Source organism: Lepidochelys kempii, chromosome 6, assembly GCF_965140285.1.
Source record: "Lepidochelys kempii isolate rLepKem1 chromosome 6, rLepKem1.hap1, whole genome shotgun sequence".
Taxonomy (NCBI): Eukaryota; Metazoa; Chordata; order Testudines; family Cheloniidae; genus Lepidochelys; species Lepidochelys kempii.
In genome coordinates, this window is record NC_136385.1 from 110,055,838 (window position 1) to 110,079,495 (window position 23,658).

The 23,658-nt window shown below is 41.4% G+C and overlaps 1 protein-coding gene across 3 annotated transcripts in view; it reads left to right on the top strand.

Moving 5' to 3' along the window:
* The window catches only part of EVL (Enah/Vasp-like), a 219,820-nt gene that overhangs the window by 25,398 nt on the left and 170,764 nt on the right, over window positions 1-23,658 (top strand). The window contains exon 1 of one of the 3 annotated variants that reach the window (XM_073349638.2): window positions 3,775-3,864. The exons of 1 other annotated variant lie outside the window; for it this stretch is intronic. In XM_073349638.2, the coding sequence (XP_073205739.1) occupies window positions 3,842-3,864 (23 nt within the window). In that variant the 5' untranslated portion in view covers window positions 3,775-3,841. Of the gene's footprint in view, window positions 1-3,774; window positions 3,865-23,658 lie in introns of those variants that run through there. One more of the 3 variants, XM_073349641.2, reaches the window with a different exon arrangement.

Sequence of the window (23,658 nt, forward strand, 5' to 3'; positions counted from 1 at the left end):
CTAGCCCCCGGCCCCTCCCCCCGCTGTTCCCCCTTCACCCGCAGCCTCAGCATGCTGCACCGCTAGTGCTCTGGCCCACCGCTCCTGCCAGGCAGCACGGTGGCGTGACTGGCTCTGGCATGGTAAGGGGGCAGGGAGTGGGGGTCCTGGCTCCCAGTCAGGGGACTGGGAGCAGGGAGTGGTTGGGTGAGGCGGAGGTTCTGGGGGGGGCAGTCAGGAAATGGGAATTGGGGAGGCTGGATAGGCATGGGAGTCCTGGGGGGCCTGTTAGGGGGCGGGGGTGTGGATGCGGATGGAGCAGTCAGGGGACAGGGAGAAGGGGGGGTTGGGTGGGTGGGGAGTTCTGAGGTGGGCAGTCAGGGGGCGGGGGCCAGGCTGTTTAAGGAGGCACAGCCTTCCCTACCCGGCCCCCCATATAGTTTTGCAATCCCGATGTGGCCCTTGGGCCAAAAAGATTGCCCACCACTGGTGTAGAGGGTTAACATAAGGCCTACATACAGCTTGAGTCCCATTTAAGCACTGGGGGAGAAGTTCACCCACAGCCTCTGGCAACATGCCTCAGCCCTGTTCTGGATTGTCATTTTCAAAGCCCCTTCAGTCATTTTCTCCTCTGCTAAGATTTCTGACAGGGATGACCATTTTTGTCACATGGACACCTGTCTAGTAGGAACTAGACTGAAACCACCAACTCATTTTATATAAGCCACTGAACTGCTGTCAAATGGTAATAAATTATAGTAACTAGCACGGCTTTAACCTGGGTCAGATTGGAAGGTGGAAACCGAAAGGCTGGATTTTCCGTTACTTTACTGTCCAGTTGCTGACATACACTTATGTTCTAGTTTATATGTTTCTGTTCCATAACATAATAGCAATTTTTGGTGCAACATGGGTCTTTTTCCCCAAGTGATTGAGCTGGGTATCCACGCAGAGAATGAATGACCTTGTCATTGAGCAATTCTTTGTCTTTTGCTGATTCTGATGTACAGGACTCTAATGGTCTCCTTTTTGACGCGTTAAAGCCAGCGTTAAATGCCTGTACTCAGTATGTGAGAAGTTGCAGTGCTTGCTTCTTTATTTCATCTTTATGACGTGCTACATGATTTTGCAGGGTCTTCCAATTTAACTAGAAGGTCTCCGGCGGGATTATTCCATTCAGGTTTAAAATGCTCTATGACCATGATGGCAGTAGATCAATAAGGCTCTGGCATTTCTTTGCCCCCTTATGTCTTCATTAGACACTTAAGTCATACAAGTTCTGTCAGGAAATCTTATGCTGATCTTCATTCATGTGGACACTGCAACATCATGCTCTAGATTGTCCAATCTAGTGGGAGTCTTAATTAATTTAATGTCAAGAAATTACACCATTAATTTCCTTGTAGGCTGAGAACCACGCTTGAGCGGTATGTGACACTACAAGCCACTGAGAAAACACTGGATAAAAATTAAGTTTTAAACGTTATCTCAATAAGAACTTTCAGCAATTGACCTTTACTAAATGTAAAAGCTTTCTGGAGCGTGTTTACCTTTTTTGAGACTTTCTCCAGCCTTCACAGAGTGGCCATTGATGAGGGTGTAAGGGCTTGAACAGTAGACTGTTTCTTTAGGTCCTAAGGAGTTGCAACAATCAGAAAGCATGGCACTGATTTAGTGAATTCAAATGCAAGGTGAATGGATTTGTTTTTAAACAGTATTTTATTAATATAATAATTTAAAGCTGGCATTAGAAATCCCAGTGTTGCACACAGAGGCCAACACGGTGGGAGCTTAGCCACAGTCTTCAGATCAGGGTTGGGCCAAACGGAGGGTAGAAGAGAGTGCTTCGCATTTTCTTCCCTCATCACTGTGGGATCTCTAGTCTTAATCCTGACTTTCAAGGTGAAATCCTGGTCTTAGTGAAGTCAGTGGCAAAACTTCCGTTAACTTCACTGGGGTCAGGATTTCACCTTCAGTGTCTAGGAATCTCATATACTTTCACTGGACCCTACCATGAAGAAGCAAGGTGGTTTTCTGATGTCTTTGTTCCTCTTTCCTCTGATAACGTGGAGCTCTTCTTTTTTTCTAAGTAGGATACTCAGAAACACCTACTTTTCATTTCACCTCTCCATCTTAATGTTTATTTTTGAGGATAAGAAATACTTTGATGGCCAAATTCACCCTTCATTTACATCAGACATCAGATGGTGTAACCAAGGGCAAAATTTGGCCAGGTATGTTTTTCTGTTACTACAATATACATTTATTCCCATTTTAATAACTTATTCCCTTTTAAACAAAGGAGGCAATGCAAACAAAATCCAGCGTCCTTTCAATGTGCAAAAAATGCTCTTGCCCCAAATGAATTTAATGCAGATTTTCTATAAGTCTCCAGTGTCATTTCTTTCTCTTTGCTCTCAAGCACGCTTCCCGGGTTCAGAGTTAGGATTGTTGGAATCCTCAATGAAACGTCCTTGAGAACAAGGTGCATGCTTTACCTAAACAAATAGCTATTTTAGGGCCTGATCCTGCATTTCTTGCATACCCAAAATGCCCATTGAGGCTTGATGTTCAGGGAATACAGACTTCTATGGATTTCTCTCTCTCTCGTTTTTTTCTGCCATGTTTATAAAACACAAGGTCTCTAAAGCCTCTCCAGATTGTTTTGGAAGAACATATGCTTTGCCTTTTGAAGTATTCTAGGAATGTTGCTCTGGTGTCTGTCTTACTCCAGCATCCTGATGTTTTTTTCCTTATCTACATACAGTACATGTAACTTTTGGCCTTTGTAACCTGAGCTTGAGGTATCTTCTGTTGTGTTGTGATTCTTGTCATATACCACTTATGCTTTGGCATTTTCCTACCCTTGTGCTATTTGAGCCACATTTTAATCACGAGGCATGCAAGGAAACCCGTTTTATTCCCATTTTAAAGAAGCTTCCCATTTGGTTGAACCCCTGTCTCCTTTGCCATAGAACTTTTCATGTTGCTTCGGAGATTGCATTGCTCTGTTGCTAGGCAGCTGAAGCATCTTCAGTTACATGCCACAATTTGTGAAATTCTTAAGTTATCTCATTGTTATTTTCTTTCTTTTTATTTGGAAATGTGGCTATTTGGCTTTCATCCCTCTTCATTCAGTTGCACTGATGTGATTTATTAGCATTAACCCCCTGAATTCCTAAGAGCCACATGTATTGGGGCAGATTGAAAGTGATAGCAAAGAAATGGGGAGAAAAGGAGTTAAATTGGTCAGGATTAGTCTACAGTAGGTGATGATTTCTTGTCGCTAAACTACTTTAATGTGTTTTGGCTTCCCTGGAAGGGGTGGATCGTAGTTGTAATCTGTTGCAACATTGACAGTTCATGTGAATAAAAACACTACATGATATTAAAGTATCAGTGCAAGGTTAGAGAGTCTGTTTAGATAGGCTTAATTAATCTATCAGTTTGTAACAGTAATACCATATTTCTGGTCTGTTTCCTCCTTCTCCTCTATTTGAATTTATTTTTGATGTAAAATATGAACCATAATTTAACCATTGAGTTTGTCATGTAAAGTATTTGACTTATTTGGCTTGAATAATAAAGATACCTGCCTTTTATTCTTGGAGTATACTGCATTAATCAGACTTGCTGGAATGATCACATGGTACTCTATGCCTTTCCCTGTTAGCTGCTGCTTGTCAGCAGCTGGCTGAGCTGTAGGCTGCAGGCCAGTATCTGCATACCCTTTCTCTTCAGAATATTTCAAATATACTGCTTCTTAATTATGCATTTTGCTGCAGTTTGACAAACTAAATGGTTCTCCTGCATGTTAAGAAGATTATTTTAAATTTCAGAGAATTTGTCTAGTTACTAGGCCATGTATGCATTTGAAGAATTCAGGTAGGCTCTCTATTTTATACATCAGTGTGCTTGGTTTTTGTTCTCACAAGGTTTTTGCTGTGTAATGTCAGACGGCTCCATAGTTAGTTCTCCAAAATGTAAATCTTTCTTGCATTTTAAAATCTCTACCCTGTGTATTGGGAGAAGTGTGTAGAAGAATGAGCTGCATGACGGAGAGTAAAACTGGATAATTGATTATATCTTGCAGCTTCTGGCTACATGACTATAAAATGTGTGCAAGTACAGTATAGAGTTATAAAACAGAAAGTGTTCTGCTGAAAAGGATCTTTGCTATTTTTGGTTCCTGAGACCTGACAGATGCTTCTTCTCTAAAGAATACAGATTATGATAATTAAGGGAAAAATATTGATGCTTAGATCATAGCTAGGATTAGATTTTTGTGCTGCAGCACAGTCTACATGCCTGTTTTTCATAATCCTGTAGCTGTAGAATTTCATATGATATTTCTAAATGTGATTCATATGGTTAGATTGGGGTTGGATTGGGTTTTTGTTTGCAAACATTTGAACAGTTGTGCTTGTTAAAGTACAAAATTAGCATATTTATATTTAATATTAGTGCTGCTCAATACTGGGTCCCCCCCCAATATAACTCTCTCCCTATGCAGCTTCAAGGTCTATTTAAACCATAACAGGTTTTTTAAGATAGCTGAAACAAAATGAATAGACCTTCTAACACGATTGATGTTTTCACCTGCAATGAAACTGTACTCTATGAAAATTTCTGATCTTCAGTGGGTCTTTCACTTTGTTTTAGGTTTATTCACTGTTTCTTGTAGGTCACACTATAATATTGGCCAGATAAAAATGGTGATAGTATTATGACAACATCAGGGTAATCTCTTGGTATATTTTCTGTTCTATATGCCATTGCTATAATATAATGAAAAAAATCCCTTTGATTTATTTAGATGTAGAAAAAGATGGTTTAAGTATGTAACTGAACATGAAGGAGATTGGCTTTGCATTCACAATACACATTCAGTACCTGATTATTTTTTTCTATGAAACTTTTTTAACGTCAGACAAAGTATTGATTCCATTTTGTTAATCTGTGCTTTGCCAGATGACGTACGTGTGTGTGAGTACACATCTTGATGCTGACAAGTAGTAGAAATGAGCAACTGGAAAAAATAATAATTAAAAAAACACCATATGTCTAGAATCTAGCCATAAATGATGAAGAAATACAGGCTAACAGGGACTAGAACTTCTACTGCTTATGAAATGCTGTAGGATACTGCCTCAGTGAAGAGATTTTACTGGAACACTTTGTGATGCTGTGTAACTGCAGTTGTCATAGGATTGTCAAGAGATGCTCACAAATCTTGATTTAGCCAATTGTTGGCAGTAAGTTAAATTGCAAACAGGCACACAGTCTACTATGTCATTATTTGATTTAGTAGTTCTTTATATTGCACCCAAGTGTTTAAAACATATTATTAGTACAGGATTGGCCTAGTTCAGTATTTAGATGGAGCACCTATGCCTATAAGATATGGAGTTGATGATTCAGTAGGTGGTGCTGTTCCCTGAATTAAAGACTCAACATGGTGTTAAAGGCACTATGCTGTGGGAGGTGCCATCTTTTTGGATAAAATATAGAACTGAAGTCATGGCCACTTGTGCTTACTCAGGGCCTGACTTCTGTTAACAAAGTAGGTGCTCTCTTGCATGTGCTCACGTACAAAAACATACATCCAGTTTAAATCTCGGATTTGTCTACAGATAGGTATCTGTCTAGCCAAGTGCGAGCAAAGCTTCCATTTGTGCATGCATATACAATTGAGCACATGCAAAATAGGTTTTCATTTATGCACGTGCAAGTTTACACCTACTTTCTGACTAGATATTGGCCCTAAGGAACCCAAAAAAATCTCTGAGAAAGAGGTGCACAGCCATGGTGTCTTGGACAAATTCCAGATACTGTAGAGTGATGGCGTTCTGTCTACCCAAGTTTCCCCCTGGAGTTTCAGTTTGCTATAATGATCTTCACTTCCTGGCGAATGGTTGCGTAGTGCTGGGTACTCTTAAACAGCTGCTGGACTTCTCTGCAGAAGCATCTTACTTCTGGACTGGATGAAGAAAGCAACCCTGGTGTGCTGTTTATAAAACACTTATTTGTGAAGCACTTTGGGATGAAAGGCACTCGGTAAATATATAACCAATGCGGATGAGTGGGTGGATGAGTCAAGAGTTGAACCTCAGAGGAAACAAAGGAGCTAAAGTCCATTGGGAATTTCATAATTCCATGTTCTAGCCAAGGGCAGTTTTTTTCCTGACATTGGGACAGGGCATTACCCCCTAAGCAAACTTTTATTTCTTTTTAACTGAGGCTTACAGAAACTTACACAGCCAGGACCTCAGTTTGTGAAGTCATTGGACCTTTACCTCCTGACATCAGCTGAGGATCTGGTCCCTTGTCTTTACTAATTACTTTTATAGTCTGCATAGACTCAGTAGCCTAACATGCATTTTTTTTATACGTAAAATGAAGTAAATTTTCTCACAAGCTGGATTTTCTCAACCTCTCACTGATCTCCCCACCTCACTGTGATAGGTTGTTGTGGATAACGTTAAGAGAAGATTGCTGTGCTTTTGGCCAAGAATGTACTGTACTTTTGTTATGTCCAATCTAGATCAGTCTTTGTAGCAACAGAAAGCTTTGTTAAACCGAGTGTAGATTTTCCTCTTGTTGCCTTAGGTATATTAGGCTGGGGTATTACTTGGCATACTCCCCAATGAACTAGTGTCTGTCTGTTTCTAATGCACCTTCACCATCACATCTGGGAACTTTCTAGTCCCCTATGCACTGAGTAAAACTAGTAACAATACAAAAAAGGGAAATTTTATTCTCTTCAAAGTCAACCGTTTGTGAATACGGCAAGTATAGTTGTTTTTCAAAAATTGACATAATGCATTTCAAAACAGAAATAGACTATTTATATTTTGTGTGCATATAGCACCTCTCATCTGAGGATCTCAAAGTGCTCAGGAACATTAATAAAGCCTTATAATAACTCTCTGAAGAATATATTATGATGCCACTTCTATAGATGGGTAAACTGAGGCACAGAGTGATTAAGTGACTTGCAGAAGGCTACACCCATGAGTTTTGTTGCACAGTTGGAATAGAACCCAGGAGTCCTGATTCCTTGCCTTCTGCTTTAACCACTGCCAAATAAAAAATATAAATACCTCAAAATAGAAAAAAATTAATCATTCTGAGTACTGTCTGACTAAAGCAAATTCCAGTGGTAAATAATCCTAGATTTACTTGTTGGCTGCAGTTTTTCCCATCCTATTACCAGCATTTCAGGCAACTCTGGTTGGGAGCTCCAGTGGGATAAGTTTAATAAAGAATAAATAAAAGAAAGTTGTTTGTCTTCCATCCTACTCTATGAAAATGGAAATGATATTGAAATTTGAAGTGGAGGCAGATAGATACATCTTCAGAAAGGAATAGCAGAAAGATCTCCAGACCAGATAAAGCCAAGTGCTCTAGGTGGATGAGGGCCTAACTTTCCAAAAATGACTAGTTTCTGTGGATGCATCAATTTTTGGGTGGGGCATCTTACAGGGGCCTAATTTTCAGAAATACTGAACAATCATCTTTTGAAAATGAGGCCCCCTTTTAAGGTGTCTTAAATGCCCCAAATTTAGGAGTACTAAAATCCTGTAGTTACTTTTGAAAAGTTAGATCCTTTTTCTTGCTAGAGAAAATGACAATATTAATTATCAAGGGAGAGGAAAGGAGGAGTTCAAGGAACATTTTCAGCCTTTGCAAGAATGTAGTTTTTGTGAGTGGCACTGGTATTATAATTGTTAGGGAAAGCCAAAGCTACTTATTGTTCTGAATCCAAGGGATTGTGACTTCACAGGTAAGATGAAGTGACTAGTGAAAAAAATTTACAAAGTGGGGTAGTTATTCTTTTCTGACAAGAAGAGAAGGAAGTTTAGGGAGTTAAGGAAATAAAGCTGCTTAGGTTAAATGGTGTTAAAGCAGAAGAGGCAGGGGAGAATGTTTAAAACAGGGTGTCAAGGGTTTTGCAGATTCAGATGCTATTTTTGAGCAGCATTTGGCAGACAGTGTCTCAAAAAACTGATGTAACCTGCAGCACTGAATTTACTGCAGTTGCAGCATCATGAACAAAACATTTGTGAGATATTTAACCAATAGCAATTAAGAATTTTTGCAAGCAGGAGTTTAAAACTGACATTTCAATGTCAGTGGACTAAATCCAGTTATAGTTGAGATGGTGCTTTCGTTCAGAGTCTTTAGTGGCTTAAACCTTCCAACAGACCAACCAGTGCCCTTCTTTTTATTCCTTCTTTACAAATAGGGAAATTTAAAATAAAAAAAACTGGCATAAAAGTAATGTCCAGGTTGAAGATTTTAATTGCACACCAGAGTCAGAAAATCCAGTTATAATTCCCATAGCAAATATAACTCTGCCGCATTATGCATCTCCTGAGGCAGTAAGAGAAAATGGTTCATGGGCACAAACAGGCCAACTTATGGTTGCTGTGAGAACCATTCCACTGACACTCTTGCATCTTGTGAGATTAAAATCTCAATTTTAATGTTATGACTAATTTAAGGCCAAATTCTGTGGGCTTTCCAGAAGCAAATCGCTAAGCGAAACAAGTTTCTTTACATTTATGGGAGATAATGCTGCCCACTTCTTAATTACAGTGTCACCTGAAAGTTAGAACAGGCATTCACATGGCACTGCTGTAGCTGGTGTTGCAAGATATTTATGTGCCACATGCACTAAAGATTTATATGAATTTTTCTTGAATAAGGCCCACAAAATGTGGCCGTTCAGTGTTTTGTATTTAATTATGTGAATGTTGAAATCACATTTAAAAATATGAAAAACCCTTCTTTTGGACAGCCAGTAAAGTTATTCAGGCACGCTACCAACCTATAACTGCTGAGAGAATGTTAATTCCTCATGGGAATGTTAAATTCCCTTCCTCAAACAGCTGATTATTGTACCAATGAAAGTTTTCAGCTACATACATTATATTTTCTCAAGAACTGATACCACAGTTGGCCCCATGTTTCATTGATTTAGAAATTAGATGTTTGACGAAAAGGAGTTGTGTTTTTTCTAAGAGAGAACATCCCTGGAGCACACATGACTCTGAATACACTTGCTGGAGATTAAGATATTCATGGAAATAAAATGTTCCTGCTACGTTGTAATGATTCTCTTAAACTTTATCCCAGTGATAAAGGTCCGAGGGAGTATGCTGGGTAGGGATGTTTTTACTTGGGAGTAAAAAAAATTCCTGTGAATGGGATGCACGTAACCTTATCCTAGAGACTGAAATATTAGTAAATATGTCCATGTATACTGTGTTTATGCAAGGGGGCCCCAATCCTGATGGGGACATCTGAGAGCTTCTATAATATTAATAACTGTAATAGATAGAGATTTCAGTGGGCAGGAGGATTGCTATAGGTTCTACTAGTCTTCCAGCTATAGTGATCCTGAATTTTATGTCCTTATGGTCTCCACCTGGTCCTTGGAAAATATTTATCTAGTATCCCTATTGTAATTGCTATGAACAAAATTTGACACTCTGTGTGCAGGCAAGATCCAGGCTTGAGTCTTGCAAGACTAATATGTATTATCAGAGATGTATGGAAATGTATGCCTGGCTTTTAAATAAAAACAAGACCCTGAATCCTAATATCTTACTTGAAAGGAATGAAGCTACTTAATCTACACAATGCAGTGATGCTTTTATTAAAAAATAAAAAAATCTGTGTCCAGTGGGGAAGGATGAGCCAGCCTTAGCCTGATCTGCCTTTGCACATCCTTGCATCAAAATTCAATAAAGGTTTGAAAAAGTGTGATTAAGATACTTCCCTACACACAACCACTACCCATTGCTTCTCACTTAGGGTGGTATCTTCATTTGGATGGAGTGCTGGTTTCCACTAGCATAGTGTTCTCTTCAAGAGGTAGTCAGTTTCTCTCCCTCTAGCCCCAACTCCAGCCATTCATCTTCAAGGGAGGCCAGTTACCCACTCTCACCTGTTCCAGTACAGTGTGACCAAGTACACCTGCTGTAAGATCTGCTGTTTTCAACACCTATAAAACATATATATTGTACTTTGTAGCTTCACTACAACTTTCTGCCTAATAGCCTGATCTGAGAATCTTTCTGTTGACTTCAGTGTGTTGGATTGGATTCCATATTCCTCATCTTGTTCTCAAAGTCAATGTTAGACTCATCTTGACTTCAGTGGGAGTAGGAGTATGGAGCCCAATCCAAAGCCAGAGCTTGGGAGATCCATGCTTTCCTCCCTTTTCATAAGAAGAGTGATTGTGTTTGCATTTGCCTGAACAAAAACTGAATAAGGACCTCACAATTTGGCACCATGAGAGACTGAATTTGAAAGACGTATTCCCAGCTGGAAAAACCATGCCCCATGAGCACTGCATTAATGGACTAGGAGAGGGGAGAAAAACATGGTAATTATGGACAAAAAGGAATAACAATAATAATAATATTCTGTGTATTGCGATAGCACCTTCCATATGAAGCCTCAGCATGCTTTACAAACATTAATGAATTAAGCCTCACAATACGCCTCTGAGACTGGTGTTATCTTTGTGGGAACACAGAGGTTCAGGGGGGGGACTTAACCTAAGTCTCACACACACAAGCCTGTGGCAGAACCCAAATTCGAATCCAGATCACCTGCCCCTCATCCCTCTCATTTAAACATGAGGTGTTACTAAACTGTGTGCTCTAACAAATCCCAGCGCAGGGAGGCAGTGTGGTCTAGTTATTGTAGCAGATGGGACTGGGAGTCAGGGCTCTTGGGTTCTATTCCCAAAGCTACCACTCACTTCCTGTGTGACCTTGACCTCTCATGCCTCAGTTCTCCCAGCTATCAGAAGGGTCTAATAATGATATCTGTTTTATAGGGTTATTGAGATGCTTCATTAACGTTTGTAAAGAGCTTTGAGAGACACAGAAATGAGGTACTTTGCAGAGTAACAGAGTAACAGCCGTGTTAGTATGTATTGTTTCATATTCTCTGTGTATATAGACAGGTTTCAGAGTAACAGCTGTGTTAGTCTGTATTCGCAAAAAGAAAAGGAGTACTTGTGGCACCTTAGAGACTAACCAATTTATGCTGTAGCTCACAAAAGCTTATGCTCTAATAAATTGGTTAGTCTCTAAGGTGCCACAAGTACTCCTTTTCTTTTTGCAGAGTAAGTGGATTGTTATTTGATTAAAATACTAAATTTCATGAATGAGGTGAGAGGCTGGCAGGAGCACTGGAAAATCAGTAAAAACAAAAACCTGTGACCTTCCTGATTTTAACACATTGTGATGGCCACTGAGAAGACTTACTTACCAAAGTCCATGATTATGGGGTTACTGTCTCTTTAAAATGACACATACAGCTACAGACTGGTGAAGATCTGCACAGCGAAGCAGCAGCTGAAGGATTTCAGCCACATCAGGCTTGGAGAGTTCAAGCTTAGATCTAAACTCTGGACCAAACTGCACTCTCGTGTAACAGGGCATGTCTCCTACTGAAGTCAAGGGGAGTTGTCTGCTAGTGGCAGGGCTGAATTTGGCTCTCCTCTTCAGTCAATGGGTGTAGCACTTGTACAAGAGCAAAATTTGACCCACTGGATATTGCAAAGTTATCAGATAAATATCCAGGTATAAATAGCACCCACACCAGGTGATATGTACAACCGTTTAAAACACAGACACATTGGCCATCTTCACCGCACTCTCTGGAGAGGCGGTAAGGCTGGGCAGAAAAGAAGAAGAATTCCCAGGATGAAAGGGCTGTAAAAATACCCACATTTCCTTCCAGTCTCGGCAACAATGAGAGCAAAGTCTTGCTCTGCAGAAGAAAAAGGAAGCAAAGTTCTCCTCTTTGGGAGAAGAGGAGGAAGGAACATGAAGAATAACCTTTCCAAAGTGCCTTGACTCTAATTGAGTGTGATTCTCAGACTGCCGTGCTGAGTAGTGTTAGTGTTTGAAGGGGGTACCCAGGATGCCAGGAAGATGGCAGCCCAATGAGGGCGATCACTAGAGCTGACCAGAGGATGATGATTCTCTTTTGTGGCACCTTTCAAGATTTTGTTAATTCTGCATTGGAACAAAAATGAATCCTCTTGAATGTTTTCACAAAAATGGGATTGTATGTCCATTTTCAGATCCAAACCTGAGCTTTTTGACTTGGGGAGGTAGGGGTGTAGCTTGGTGGGTAGGACACTGGCCTGTGAGAGACCAAAGTTCAAATCCTTGCTTTGCCTGATTCCAAGCAGAGTTTTTCATCCCAGATCACTCTGAATCAGATGGAGCAAGGGTTTGAACCAGGGTCTCCCATGTCCCATACGCTATCCAGCAGGTGCTAGGCTGTGAGAAAGTCCTGCTCTCTTAGTTGAAACTGATCCATCTCCATGAAGCCTGTCCGCTTTGAAAAAACAGCATGTTTCCACTAATTTTAATTTAGGCAGAAATGTTCTGACCAGCTTTAGCAATTGCTCCCTTGCTGCTGTTTGGCTGGAGACTGTTTTTACAAGGGTGGGTTTAGCAGGACAGCAGAGTATCAATTAACACAGTGTTCAGGTTCAAGAGTATCCATCTTTCTGTCCAGGTTCCTAGTTGGCCTTCGTTACCATGTTATCCGGGATTCAAGTAAGAGGGTTGTTTTTTGTTTTTCCCTTCAGCATGAGGGGGGAAAATCTAAGGACCAGAAGTCCACCTAACACTTCAGTTTAGGCGCCTCAGTGGGTGTGGCCAGATTTTCAAAAGTGCCTTGCACCCAGGTACTGTCATTGTTCTCTGGATGCTGAGCATTCTAGAAAACTAGTTATCATATTTAGGTGACTGATTTGGAGTTGAATAGTTGAGTTCTTTTGAAAATGTGGCTCAATTGTGGGTGCTGAACTTTTTTTTTTAAGCGGGCTCTAAACATATATGTCTATCTAAAAGGACAAGGTTAGATAAAATCTTTGCAGAAAACAGAAAAAAATGTAGAAAGCCCCTAAAATAGTAGAATCTGGTGTAGAATCTGTCAGGTGACAGGTTATTTACAAGTAAATAAGATTAGATAAAGTGTTCTCTCATAAGTGCACACTTAACTTGGCATGCAGACCTTACAGTTTCCTGCAGATGATTTTTCACACAAGGTGAGCAATATGTTTGGGGGTTAGGGCTTTGTTCAGTTTTTTTAGTTTAAAGATATGTTTGTTGATATTTCTTGTCTTCAGTGATAACATGGTGGTTGTAGCAAATGGTGGACAAAAGCATTTTCTGATAAGAAAACAAGGCAGGGCTAATGTCAAAAAGGTCCAGTTTAACCCTAGAAAAATTAGCTTCAGGTGAATGAAATGTACTCTGTCGTGTGACCTTGTCACCATGAAAAGCTTTAGGCAATAGCATCTATGCCTAAACTTGAGTGTAAACAACAGTTACAGCACTTCTTGGGAATAGATAAATGCATGTCCCAGTTATGCCAAGTTATTGCATAATCAATATATGTGCTTTGAAAACAAAGCATACATCCCAACCTTAATCATACACTAGAGCAAGGGAAACAAACCCTCCAAGCCAAATGAGTACTGAAACATTATGACATGTAAAAATGCAGTATAGCGCCATTGGCCGCATCCCCATATGGATGGGGGGCAGTCTGATTGCAAGGGGCACTCTGCAAGAAGGACAGTGTATAATATATAGTCAATGCCAGAGGGAGAAAAAAACCTATTCTCAGACTGGAAAAAGATGTGTCAAAACATAAAGATGAAACATCAAAGATTTTTCTTACGTCTCATATATATTGCTGCCACTAGCACTGGGTAATAAATTCACTGAACCAGATTCTTGGCTGTTGTAAATCAGAGTAGCTCCACTGAAGTCACTTTATTCTAATTTTTATCAGCTAAGGATCTGACCCATTGCACCCAACTCCAAATACACTCAGACACCAGGAGCTCATAATCCGAATTTACACATTTGTTGAATGATCTGCTTATGAGGGGTAGTGTAAAAAGGAGCAAAAGAAAAACTCAAATGAAAAAAATAGGGGAAAAGGTGGTGCAGCGAGCTAGGAGAGTGCAGCATGCATACGGAGAGACTGCATGTGGGTGGAGATGCGGGTGGGGAGAAGATGAGGGGGAGCAGGAATTCCACCAACGAATAATACTGTGGGCCAGATTTTTGGCTGGTGTAAATTGATATAGCTCCATCGTTTCAGTCCTTCAGTGGTGCTATGATGTTTTACAACAACTGACAGTCTGGCCCAGTATATATTCTAGATCCTGCTGTACTTAAGGGGAAAGAACTCAAACTTGGGGCCTGATTCAGAGTGAGACTAAGCACACACTGAAGTCAGTGGTTGCAATTGGCCTTTACGATGTGGCCCCTTATGCTGCTCCAGTGGCATAAAGAGGATGTTGACAGCAGCCATCTGCAGAATAACCTAACACGGGGATTCTCTCCAGCCAGCATAGAACCAGGATAATGGCCCTATACCAGCCCCATTTCCCTATCCCCAGCATAGGGGGTATGTCAGAGGAGGAGGGACATGGAAGGGAGTGTTAGCTAATCTCTGTTGGCAGAACTGCTCATAGAGGGCCACTGGAAGCCAACCCAGGTTAGAGCATCCATGAGGCTGCTCTAAATTGTAATGGGCAAAAATTGGGGAGTTGCAAAAGGTGACTTCAAGTCAGCTTTTCCTGCTCCTATCCTGCATCCAGTAGAGGGAAGGAGTATTGCAAAATGAGGCCTAGTGAGTGTTGTGGGTGCCCAGCACCTCTGAGGATTTAAGATCTGTGATTGTCTGGAAACGACCATGGAATTGCACATGAAAGAAAACAATTTATGAAATCAGAATCCAATCAATACCTGTGTACTACAACAACGCAAGGGAGGAGAGATGTCATGTCCTTTTGAGGGAAGAAGATCCCTACAGCATAAACGGGCATGGGGATTTCAGGTAAGCATGCTCAAGTCCCAAGCCTGCTCAACCTGGTGGAAAAAGCTGTTAAGAAAAGCTGACAAAGAGGCAAAATCTGTCTATTGCTGTGCTACAATACAGAAGGTCACATGCATACTGCAGCTAGGCATTCTTGCTAGCTTGATGATGATGATGAGCAGGAAAGCTGTACTCCAAAGCTCTCTGTATCCAGCAGATTAACCAGCGATTTCTTCAGCTGCATGCTGAGCTCAACTACAGAAGCATTAAAGTAAAAAAAAAGTTAGAAACTCTACTAAGACTGCTTGGTGAAACCATTACTAGACCGCAAACCAGTCAATAAAACAAAGATTAGATGTGGCTAGATTTGGAAAATATCTGTAGGAAGAGGTGCTGTTTGTCTCTTCAGGTCCTACATCTGTGTTAGAGCAAACTCAGAAAGGCAGCAGTAAAGATGGGAGGCCAGAGCCTTCGCTGCTGGGAATAGGCACAGGTCCACTGACTTTGTTGGAGATACCACCATTACGTGGGCAGAAGTTCTGGCCCAGAATCATTATCATTTATTCTAGACCAGAGAAACCTTGGTTAACACAACATCTGTTTTAGGTATGGTCACATTCCAAAGTTCTAGTCAGACTGTGTTTAGTCTACGGACTTGAGAGACACGTTTCCCTTGACAGTGGGGTAAATATAAGAGTGACACTTGGGGCAGGAGACTGAGTATTTGTTTTGGATGCCAAGTTTATTTGCAGACATTACCAGATATACTGTTGGAGCGACCACACACTAACAGTGACCTCTGTGCTTCAAAACACAAGCACTCAAGCGAGGTAGCAGTTGGTCAGTTGTCCTTGCTTACTCAAAAGTGCATTGCAGTGGATGTGGATTAGTAGAATACGTGCAAGTCTGAGTGAGGAGTACAAGTCTTTATCATGGTGTGTGAGGGTGTCCATAAAGATAAAGAATTGTGAAATGGTCCTGGCAGCTGGGGAGCAGAGTAGAATCTACATGTCACGCTATGTATGGAGTTGGACTGGCTAATCAAAACCAGCCTTTGTAGCTTTCAGTGGAATATTTTTTATTATAGCAGGTAGCCTCCGCTCTGCTTGCATAGCTGTGTGTGGCCAAGTAAGCTCTCTGTGGCAATGACTCAGCATATTTCATTTACCTTAAGATTTCACTCACTCTTTACTACGATTCCATTTGCCCCCCTGATAATTCCCATCCCCATCCCCCTTTCTTTATAGCAACAGCTGCACTTTTACCCTCGGGCTGAGAGAACGCACTGCATCCTCTGAAGCTGCAATACCAGATGCTAGAGGCTCTGCAAGAGTAATACACTTTGTTCCTTCTCTCTAAGTGACTATGGGATACACGGCCCAATCCTATATCAGTGTGGAGCGCCTGTGTGAGATGCTGAGCATCTTGAAGGCTGAGCGAAATGAGTGAGAGTCCATGGGAGTTGAGAGAACTCATCGCCTCATGGGAGATGCTCAGTACCTTGCAGTATGAGGCCCAGTTTTCTTTCAGTGCACTGACAGAGAAAATAGTACACAGTAATAGCATTTACTTAGAGCTTTTCATTCATAGCCCTCAAAGCAGTTTAAAAAGGGGGTATCATCCATATTTCAGAGATGGAGAAATGGAGACAGAGAACGTGACTTAAGTCACTGCCAGTGCTAGGAAGAGAACTGAGGTGTGAAATCCTGGCTCCTCTGAAGTCAGTGGCGAAACTTCCATTGACTTTAATGAGACCAGAATGTCTACCCAAGTACCCTAGCCTGGTGGTTCTCAACCAGGGATATGTGTACCCCTAGGGATATGCAGAGGTCTTCCGGGGGTACATCAACTCATCTAGATATTTGCCTAGTTTTACAACAGGCTACATAAAAAGCACTAGTGAAGTCAGTAGAAACTAAAATTTCATATGCAGACAGTGACTTGTTTATACTGCTCTATATATTATACACTGAAATGTAAGGACAATATTTATATTCCAATTGATTTATTTTATAATTATATGGTAAAAAGGAGAAAGTAAGCCATTTTTCTATAATAGTGTCTTGTGACACTTGAGGATTTTTATATCTGATTTTGTAAGCAAGTAGTTTTTAAGTGAGGTGAAACTTGGGGTACGTAAGACAAATCAGACTCATGAAAGGGAAGGAGGAGGATCCTGGGAACTACAGGCCAGTCAGCCTCACCTCAGTCCCCGGAAAAATCATGGAGCAGGTCCTCAAGGAATCGATCCTGAAGCACTTACACGGGAGGAAAGTGATCAGAAACAGTCAGCATGGATTTACCAAGGGAAGGTCATGCCTGACTAATCTAATCGCCTTCTAGGATGAGATTACTGGTTCTGTGGATGAAGGGAAAGCAGTGGATGTATTGTTTCTTGACTTTAGCAAAGCTTTTGACATGGTCTCCCACAGTATTCTTGTCAGCAAGTTAAAGAAGTATGGGCTGGATGAATGCACTATAAGGTGGGTAGAAAGTTAGCTAGATTGTCGGGCTCAACGGGTAGTGATCAGTGGCTCCATGTCTAGTTGGCAGCCGGTGTCAAGTGGAGTGCCCCAGGGGTTGGTCCTGGGGCTGGTTTTGTTCAATATCTTCATAAATGATCTGGAGGATGGTGTGGATTGCACTCTCAGCAAATTTGTGGATGATACTAAACTGGGAGGAGTGGTAGATACGCTGGAGGGCAGGGATAGGATACAGAGGGACCTAGACAAATTAGAAGATTGGGCCAAAAGAAATCTGATGAGGTTCAATAAGGATAAGTACAGGGTCCTGCACTTGGGATGGAAGAACCAATGCACCGCTACAGACTAGGGACCGAATGGCTATGCAGCAATTCTGCGGAAAAGGACCTAGGGGTGACAGTGGACGAGAAGCTGGATATGAGTCAGCAGTGTGCCCTTGTTGCCAAGAAGGCCAATGGCATTTTGGGATGTATAAGTAGGGGCATTGCCAGCAGATCGAGGGACGTGATCGTCCCCCTCTATTCGACATTGGTGAGGCCTCATCTGGAGTCCTGTGTCCAGTTTTGGGCCCCACACTACAAGAAGGATGTGGATAAATTGGAGAGAGTCCAGCAGAGGGCAACAAAAATTATTAGAGGACTGGAACACGTGACTTATGAGGAGAGGCTGAGGGAACTGGGATTGTTTAGTCTGCAGAAGAGAAGAATGAGGGGGGATTTGATAGCTGCTTTCAACTACCTGAGAGGTGGTTCCAGAGAGGATGGTTCTAGACTATTCTCAGTGGTGGGAGAGGACAGGACAAGGAGAAATGGTCTCAAGTTGCAGTGGGGGAGGTTTAGGTTGGATATTAGGAAAAACTTTTTCAGTAGGAGGGTGGTGAAACACTGGAATGCGTTACCGAGGGAGGTGGTAGAATCTCCTTCCTTAGAAGTTTTTAAGGTCAGGCTTGACAAAGCCCTGGCTGGGATGATTTAATTGGGGATTGGTCCTGCTTTGAGAAGGGGGTTGGGCTAGATGACCTCCTGAGGTCCCTTCCAACCCTGATATTCTATGATGCTATGAAAGGGGTGCAGTTGTCTGGAAAGGTTGAGAGTCACTGCCCTAGCACCGTGGATTGCATTGCTTCCAGGAAGTACATTCCTGCATTGACAGGGATACATACGCCTAATAATACAGTGTTATCTCCATGATTACCATCATGTTCCCCAGCCTCAGTTAGCTATTTGCCACTTTTACAGATCCAGACTAACATTGCTACCCCTCTGATACTCAGAGATCAAGTGTCCTTCAGTTTGTCTCAACCCAAGTCCTACTTAGGGCAGTACTTTGTATTAGCTGCTGACAGCTTTTATTAAGAAAAAACCATCAACAGGCCAAGCTCTGAGTGATACCCATTGTATTCTTGTCTGACTATATATTTATATCTACATTTCTATCTACTGCTGTAAGTGAAACCATTTCCCTCATAGCTCAGGATACAGAATGTTGCAATGTGACCATCATCTTAGAGAGAAGACACATTTGTTTATAGGTTGGTGGGGTTCAAAAGGTGTAAGATGAAGGCAGTTTGATTTTGTTTTGTTCTTCCAGTCCAAGTTGCTGTATACAGTGACAAGTGCGGTTTCTAGACCGGAATTATTTGTGTGTTAGTCCATTAGACTTGGCAGAGGCCAGAAGATTTGCTTATGTTGCTGAAATTCAAATCTATTTGTCTGGTGTACTTACTGGCAGAATGCTTTTTTTTTTTTTTTTTTTTTTTAAACACTAAATATCTCATCACTTTTCAGCAGACAGTAAGAAATAAATGAAAGTGCCTTGCATTCATGCATGCTTTATGCAAGCAACTGTAAAGATGGGATCCTGGTCAGTTTGCAAAGCATCTGAAAACAACACTTGAAACCCTGAAGAAATATGGATAGGAATATTGTTAAGTATGAGTTATCCAGAGTAGTAGCATATTGCTATTTATTCCAGTCTGCATGAAAGAAAAATGACCAGAAGGGCTGTTCCTGTAAACGCAATGGATAATAATAGTTCTGTATACATCATAGTTAATAGTTCTTTGGACTTCATTAGCTCCTCCCAACCAAGAATCCCAGAGCACTTTAAAGACGTTAATGAATTAAGACTCACAGCACCCCTGTGGGATTGTTGTTATCGCTATTTCACATTTAGTGGAAAAAATGAGGTTAAATGACTTGCCCAAGATGCCAAGTTAATGGAAGTGCTGGGAATACAAATCATATCTCCTACTTCTTCAACCTCTAAACTGTACTCCCTCTCTAACACCTGGACTGGAATGTCTTGGCTTGGGTTACAATTTCAGGCCAACCTTCTAGGAAAGCAGGAAACCCTAGAGATTGTCTACACTGACGACTGGCTCCAATTTCAGCCAAAAAATAGCTAGCCAGAGCTCTCGTGTGAACAGGGAAACCTATTGTAAAATGCAGTCGTGTAAAACGTAACTTATAGCAGTTTATCCTGTCTACAATAGGAGTTTGCACCATTGCAGCTCCACTTGTTGCTGACGACTAATGGCTTATATCGGGACAACTCCTCCGTATAAACAAGGCCTAAGTTGTATGTCTCAGACAAAATGTAAAGGTGCTCCAGCATGTAAGGGTTTGGTGAGTTCCTGCCTATCACATGGCTGAGGTGCATGATGTTATTTAAAGCAGGGGTTCTCAACCTTTTTCTTTCTGAGGCCCCCCGCAACATGCTATAAAAATTCCACGCCTGTCGGTGCCTTAACAATTGTTTTTCTGCATATAAAAAACAGGGCCAGCATTAGGGGGTAGCAAGTGCCCGAGGCCCCATGCCACAGGGGGCCCTGTGAATCTAAGTTGCTCAGACTTCGGCTTCAGCCCCAGGTGATGGGGCTTGGAGCCCCAAACTTCCCGGGGTGGGCTTCAGCTTTCTGCCCTGGGCCCCAGCAAGTTAATGCTAGCAGTGCTTGGCAGACCCCCTGAAACCTGCTTGCGGCCCCGCAATGGGTCCTGGACTCCTGGTTGAGAACCACTGATTTAAAGAAAGGGGGAAACTGGAGCAAAGGACGCTACCAGAGGGAAAGGGTATGCCCTTTCCACTCCCTGCTGGAAAGCCTTTCATAGTTATTACCCAGTAGTCTGAGCTGGTTTATTCTGATTTTGGGGAATAAGTCAAGCCCCGAAGAAAGGGATATGAGGAGACCTGTAGCTGGGACTCTTGTTCTGACCCCAGATGTTGAGGCTGCTTGTGAACTCTCAGGCAGACTTTGTTAGAAGGTTGGCCTGGAATTTGAACCCAAACCAGCACCTTCTGGTCCTTGAGCCGTAACCAAAGATTAACAGGCAACGCTGGTGAATGGGGTCTTTTTCTGGGTCAAATATTAACAGGTGGTGGCTGTGCCGTGCTTCTTTCTTTAAGGCTTGCATGTGTTCTAGAGAGTTTAAAATTCTGCTAGTATCACTTTTGTTTTCTGACCTCTTCTTTTCATACTCTCCCTAACTTATAGCTTCTATATTTTAAAGATCCTTCATATCTAACTTCAGTTTTAAGTTTTAAACATGTGAATGCCAAATCTTTCTGATTTGAGCGATATCACAACTTTGTGTGTTTATTGCTTGACTATGTTGCCTTTATGGTAAGTCAAGACCGAATTCACTTGTGAGCTGGGTAGAAGCAAAAGAATGTTAAAAGATTTCAACATTTTAAAGGTATTTTATACAGCTGCTACTGCACCCCATCAAACATGCTGATTCATTGCCCACTTGGAATGAGCACTTAACAGTTCTACTGTAAAAAGAAAAGGAGGACTTGTGGCACCTTAGAGACTAACCAATTTATTTGAGCATAAGCACAGTTCTACTGTGTTTCTCTGACACCGAAGCAGTTCTCTGGGGTGTTGTAAGCTTACCTTAATTTTTTCCTTGAGGTATGTTTATAATGTGATTCCTGCAGTGCATATAGTAGTCTGCCATTTCTTGAAACCATCCTTCTATATGAATGAGAATGACAGGGAAGTGTCCTTGTTTCCCCAAGACATTTTTCCATCAATGAGTTCCATCAACAGTAAGCCACAGAACAAATAGGAGAGAGACTTTCTTTTTTCCTTTCCTTTCTTGGTTCATGTAGAGGAGAGAGTTCTTAGTGTTCTGGTTCTCTTGTTATTTCAGGCCTCGTCATTTTTGGACCAGACTGTTCACTCATGCTGTGTTTTCCAAACTTTTTGAAAGTTGAGTCCCCCCTTCAGGAAAATGAAACAAGTTGTGCCCCCGATCAACCCCTCCTTGTGTTAAAGGCCTACCCCCAAATGAGTGTTCCTCATATGGATCTTCTTTCTTATATGCTTCAGTGAGCAGTGAAATCATTAACAATGTTGACATTTAAAATATCATTGGCAGCTGAGTTAGTATCCATGGAAATAATAGGTCTGTTCACAAGTTGTTTCATGTTCTCTGCAAACTCAGGCAGTTATCAAGTGCTCTGGGGAACAATTGAGTCCATATCCCTCCCCATCCCAAACTAATTCTTTGTGACCCACTATCTATGGTAGTGCATCCCACACTATGGGAAGTGCTGCATTAATATTTCTAAAGTAATATTTACAGCAACCTACCCTATGTTAAACTGAGGGCTGTCTCTGCCCAGGAGCTGCATCTCTGCTCTCCTTGTGCTTTGCGGTATTGTAGCCATGTTAGTCCCAGGATATTAGAGAGTGTAGATGAGGTAAGATCTTTTACTGGACCAACTTCGGTTGCTAAAATAAACAAGCTTTCAAGCTACACAGAGCTCTTCTTCAGGTCTGGGAAAGGTACTCAGAGTGCCACAGTTAAATACAAAGTGGAACAGATTGTTTAGCAAAGGTAATTAACACACATTCTAAGGGACCATTCCAGGTGAAGTAGCCCATTAACACCCCTGCAGTCATAGAGCAAAAAGGGGGGATTAGCCATGGGTTACAGATTGTTGTAATAAGCCATATATCCAGTGTCTTTATTAAAACCCTGATTTTTATAGTGTCTAGAAAAGTTATGAATTTTGTCCTGTGATTGTATTCACTTAGCCTTGAATGGTCCATTACATTGTATATTAATTATTTATGCTAAACAATTTGTTCCACCTTGTACTTAGCTGTGACACTCTGGGTATGTCTACACAGCAACTAAACACCCATGGCTAGCCCATGCCAGCTGGCTTGGGCTGGCGGGGCTTGGACTGTGGGGTTGTTTCATTGCTGTGTAGACTTCGAAGCCCGACCTCTGGGACCCTCCCACCTCGCAGGGTCCTAGAGCCCATTTCAAGCTCAGAAGTTTACACAGCAGTGAAACAGCCCCACAAGGTAAGTCGGCTGGCATGGGCCAGAACTCAGTAGCTGTATACTAGTGCACACTTTCTACTTACCCAGAATGCACCACTGTCAGTCAGATGAGTATGTAAATGACTCATTCTTAATGTTGCTGTGCTGACATCTTCATTGCAATTATAAATACTAGTTGCCATCCCCTCAGCAAGAGAACTACTTTCACTTGAAAATGTACTGATAGCTTTCCTCCTGTCAGCTTAGACAAATGAGAAAATTAACTACACAAAGAAATTTGGCTTAGAGTAAAAGCCATCATCTATTTGACCTAGTTTTAAAGAAGGCACTTGTTTAAAGCGACTGGCTAAGTAAGCAGATGTTTTAGTTGAGGTTAATCCAGTAGTAAAACAGTGTACAGCGGCAAAAAACTTTCCATTTAAAATAAATGGCCACTAAAGAAATATTTATCTCGTGGCATACCGTACCTTAAATGGCAGATATTTTGCTTCTAGAACTAAATGTACTAGAGATACTGAACAGTGTTCTGCAGCATTATATTTTCCAAAAGAAAAGTGCTTGTTGTCCTTACTCATGGAAGAAAAGGTACATATTGAATTAGCAGATCTAGATTCTCTGCAGTGAAACTGCTGTTTAGATCGTACAGGTGAAATGATGTCAGCCACTTGAAAGTGTCTTTTACAAAAAGAAAAGGAGTACTTGTGGCACCTTAGAGACTAACAAATTTATTTGAGCATAAGCTTTTGTGAGCTACAGCTCACTTCATTGGATGCATGCAGTGGAAAATACAGTGAGGAGATTTTATATACACAGAGAACATGAAACAATGGGTGTTACCAAACACACTGTAACAAGAGTGATCAGGTAAGGTGAGCTATTACCAGCAAGAGAGAAAAAAAATTTTTTTGTAGTGATAATCAAGGCAGGCCATTTCCAGCAGTTGACAAGAACGTGTGAGGAACAGGTGGGGGTGGGTGATAGTTTTACTTTGTGTAATGACACATCCACTCCCAGTCTTTA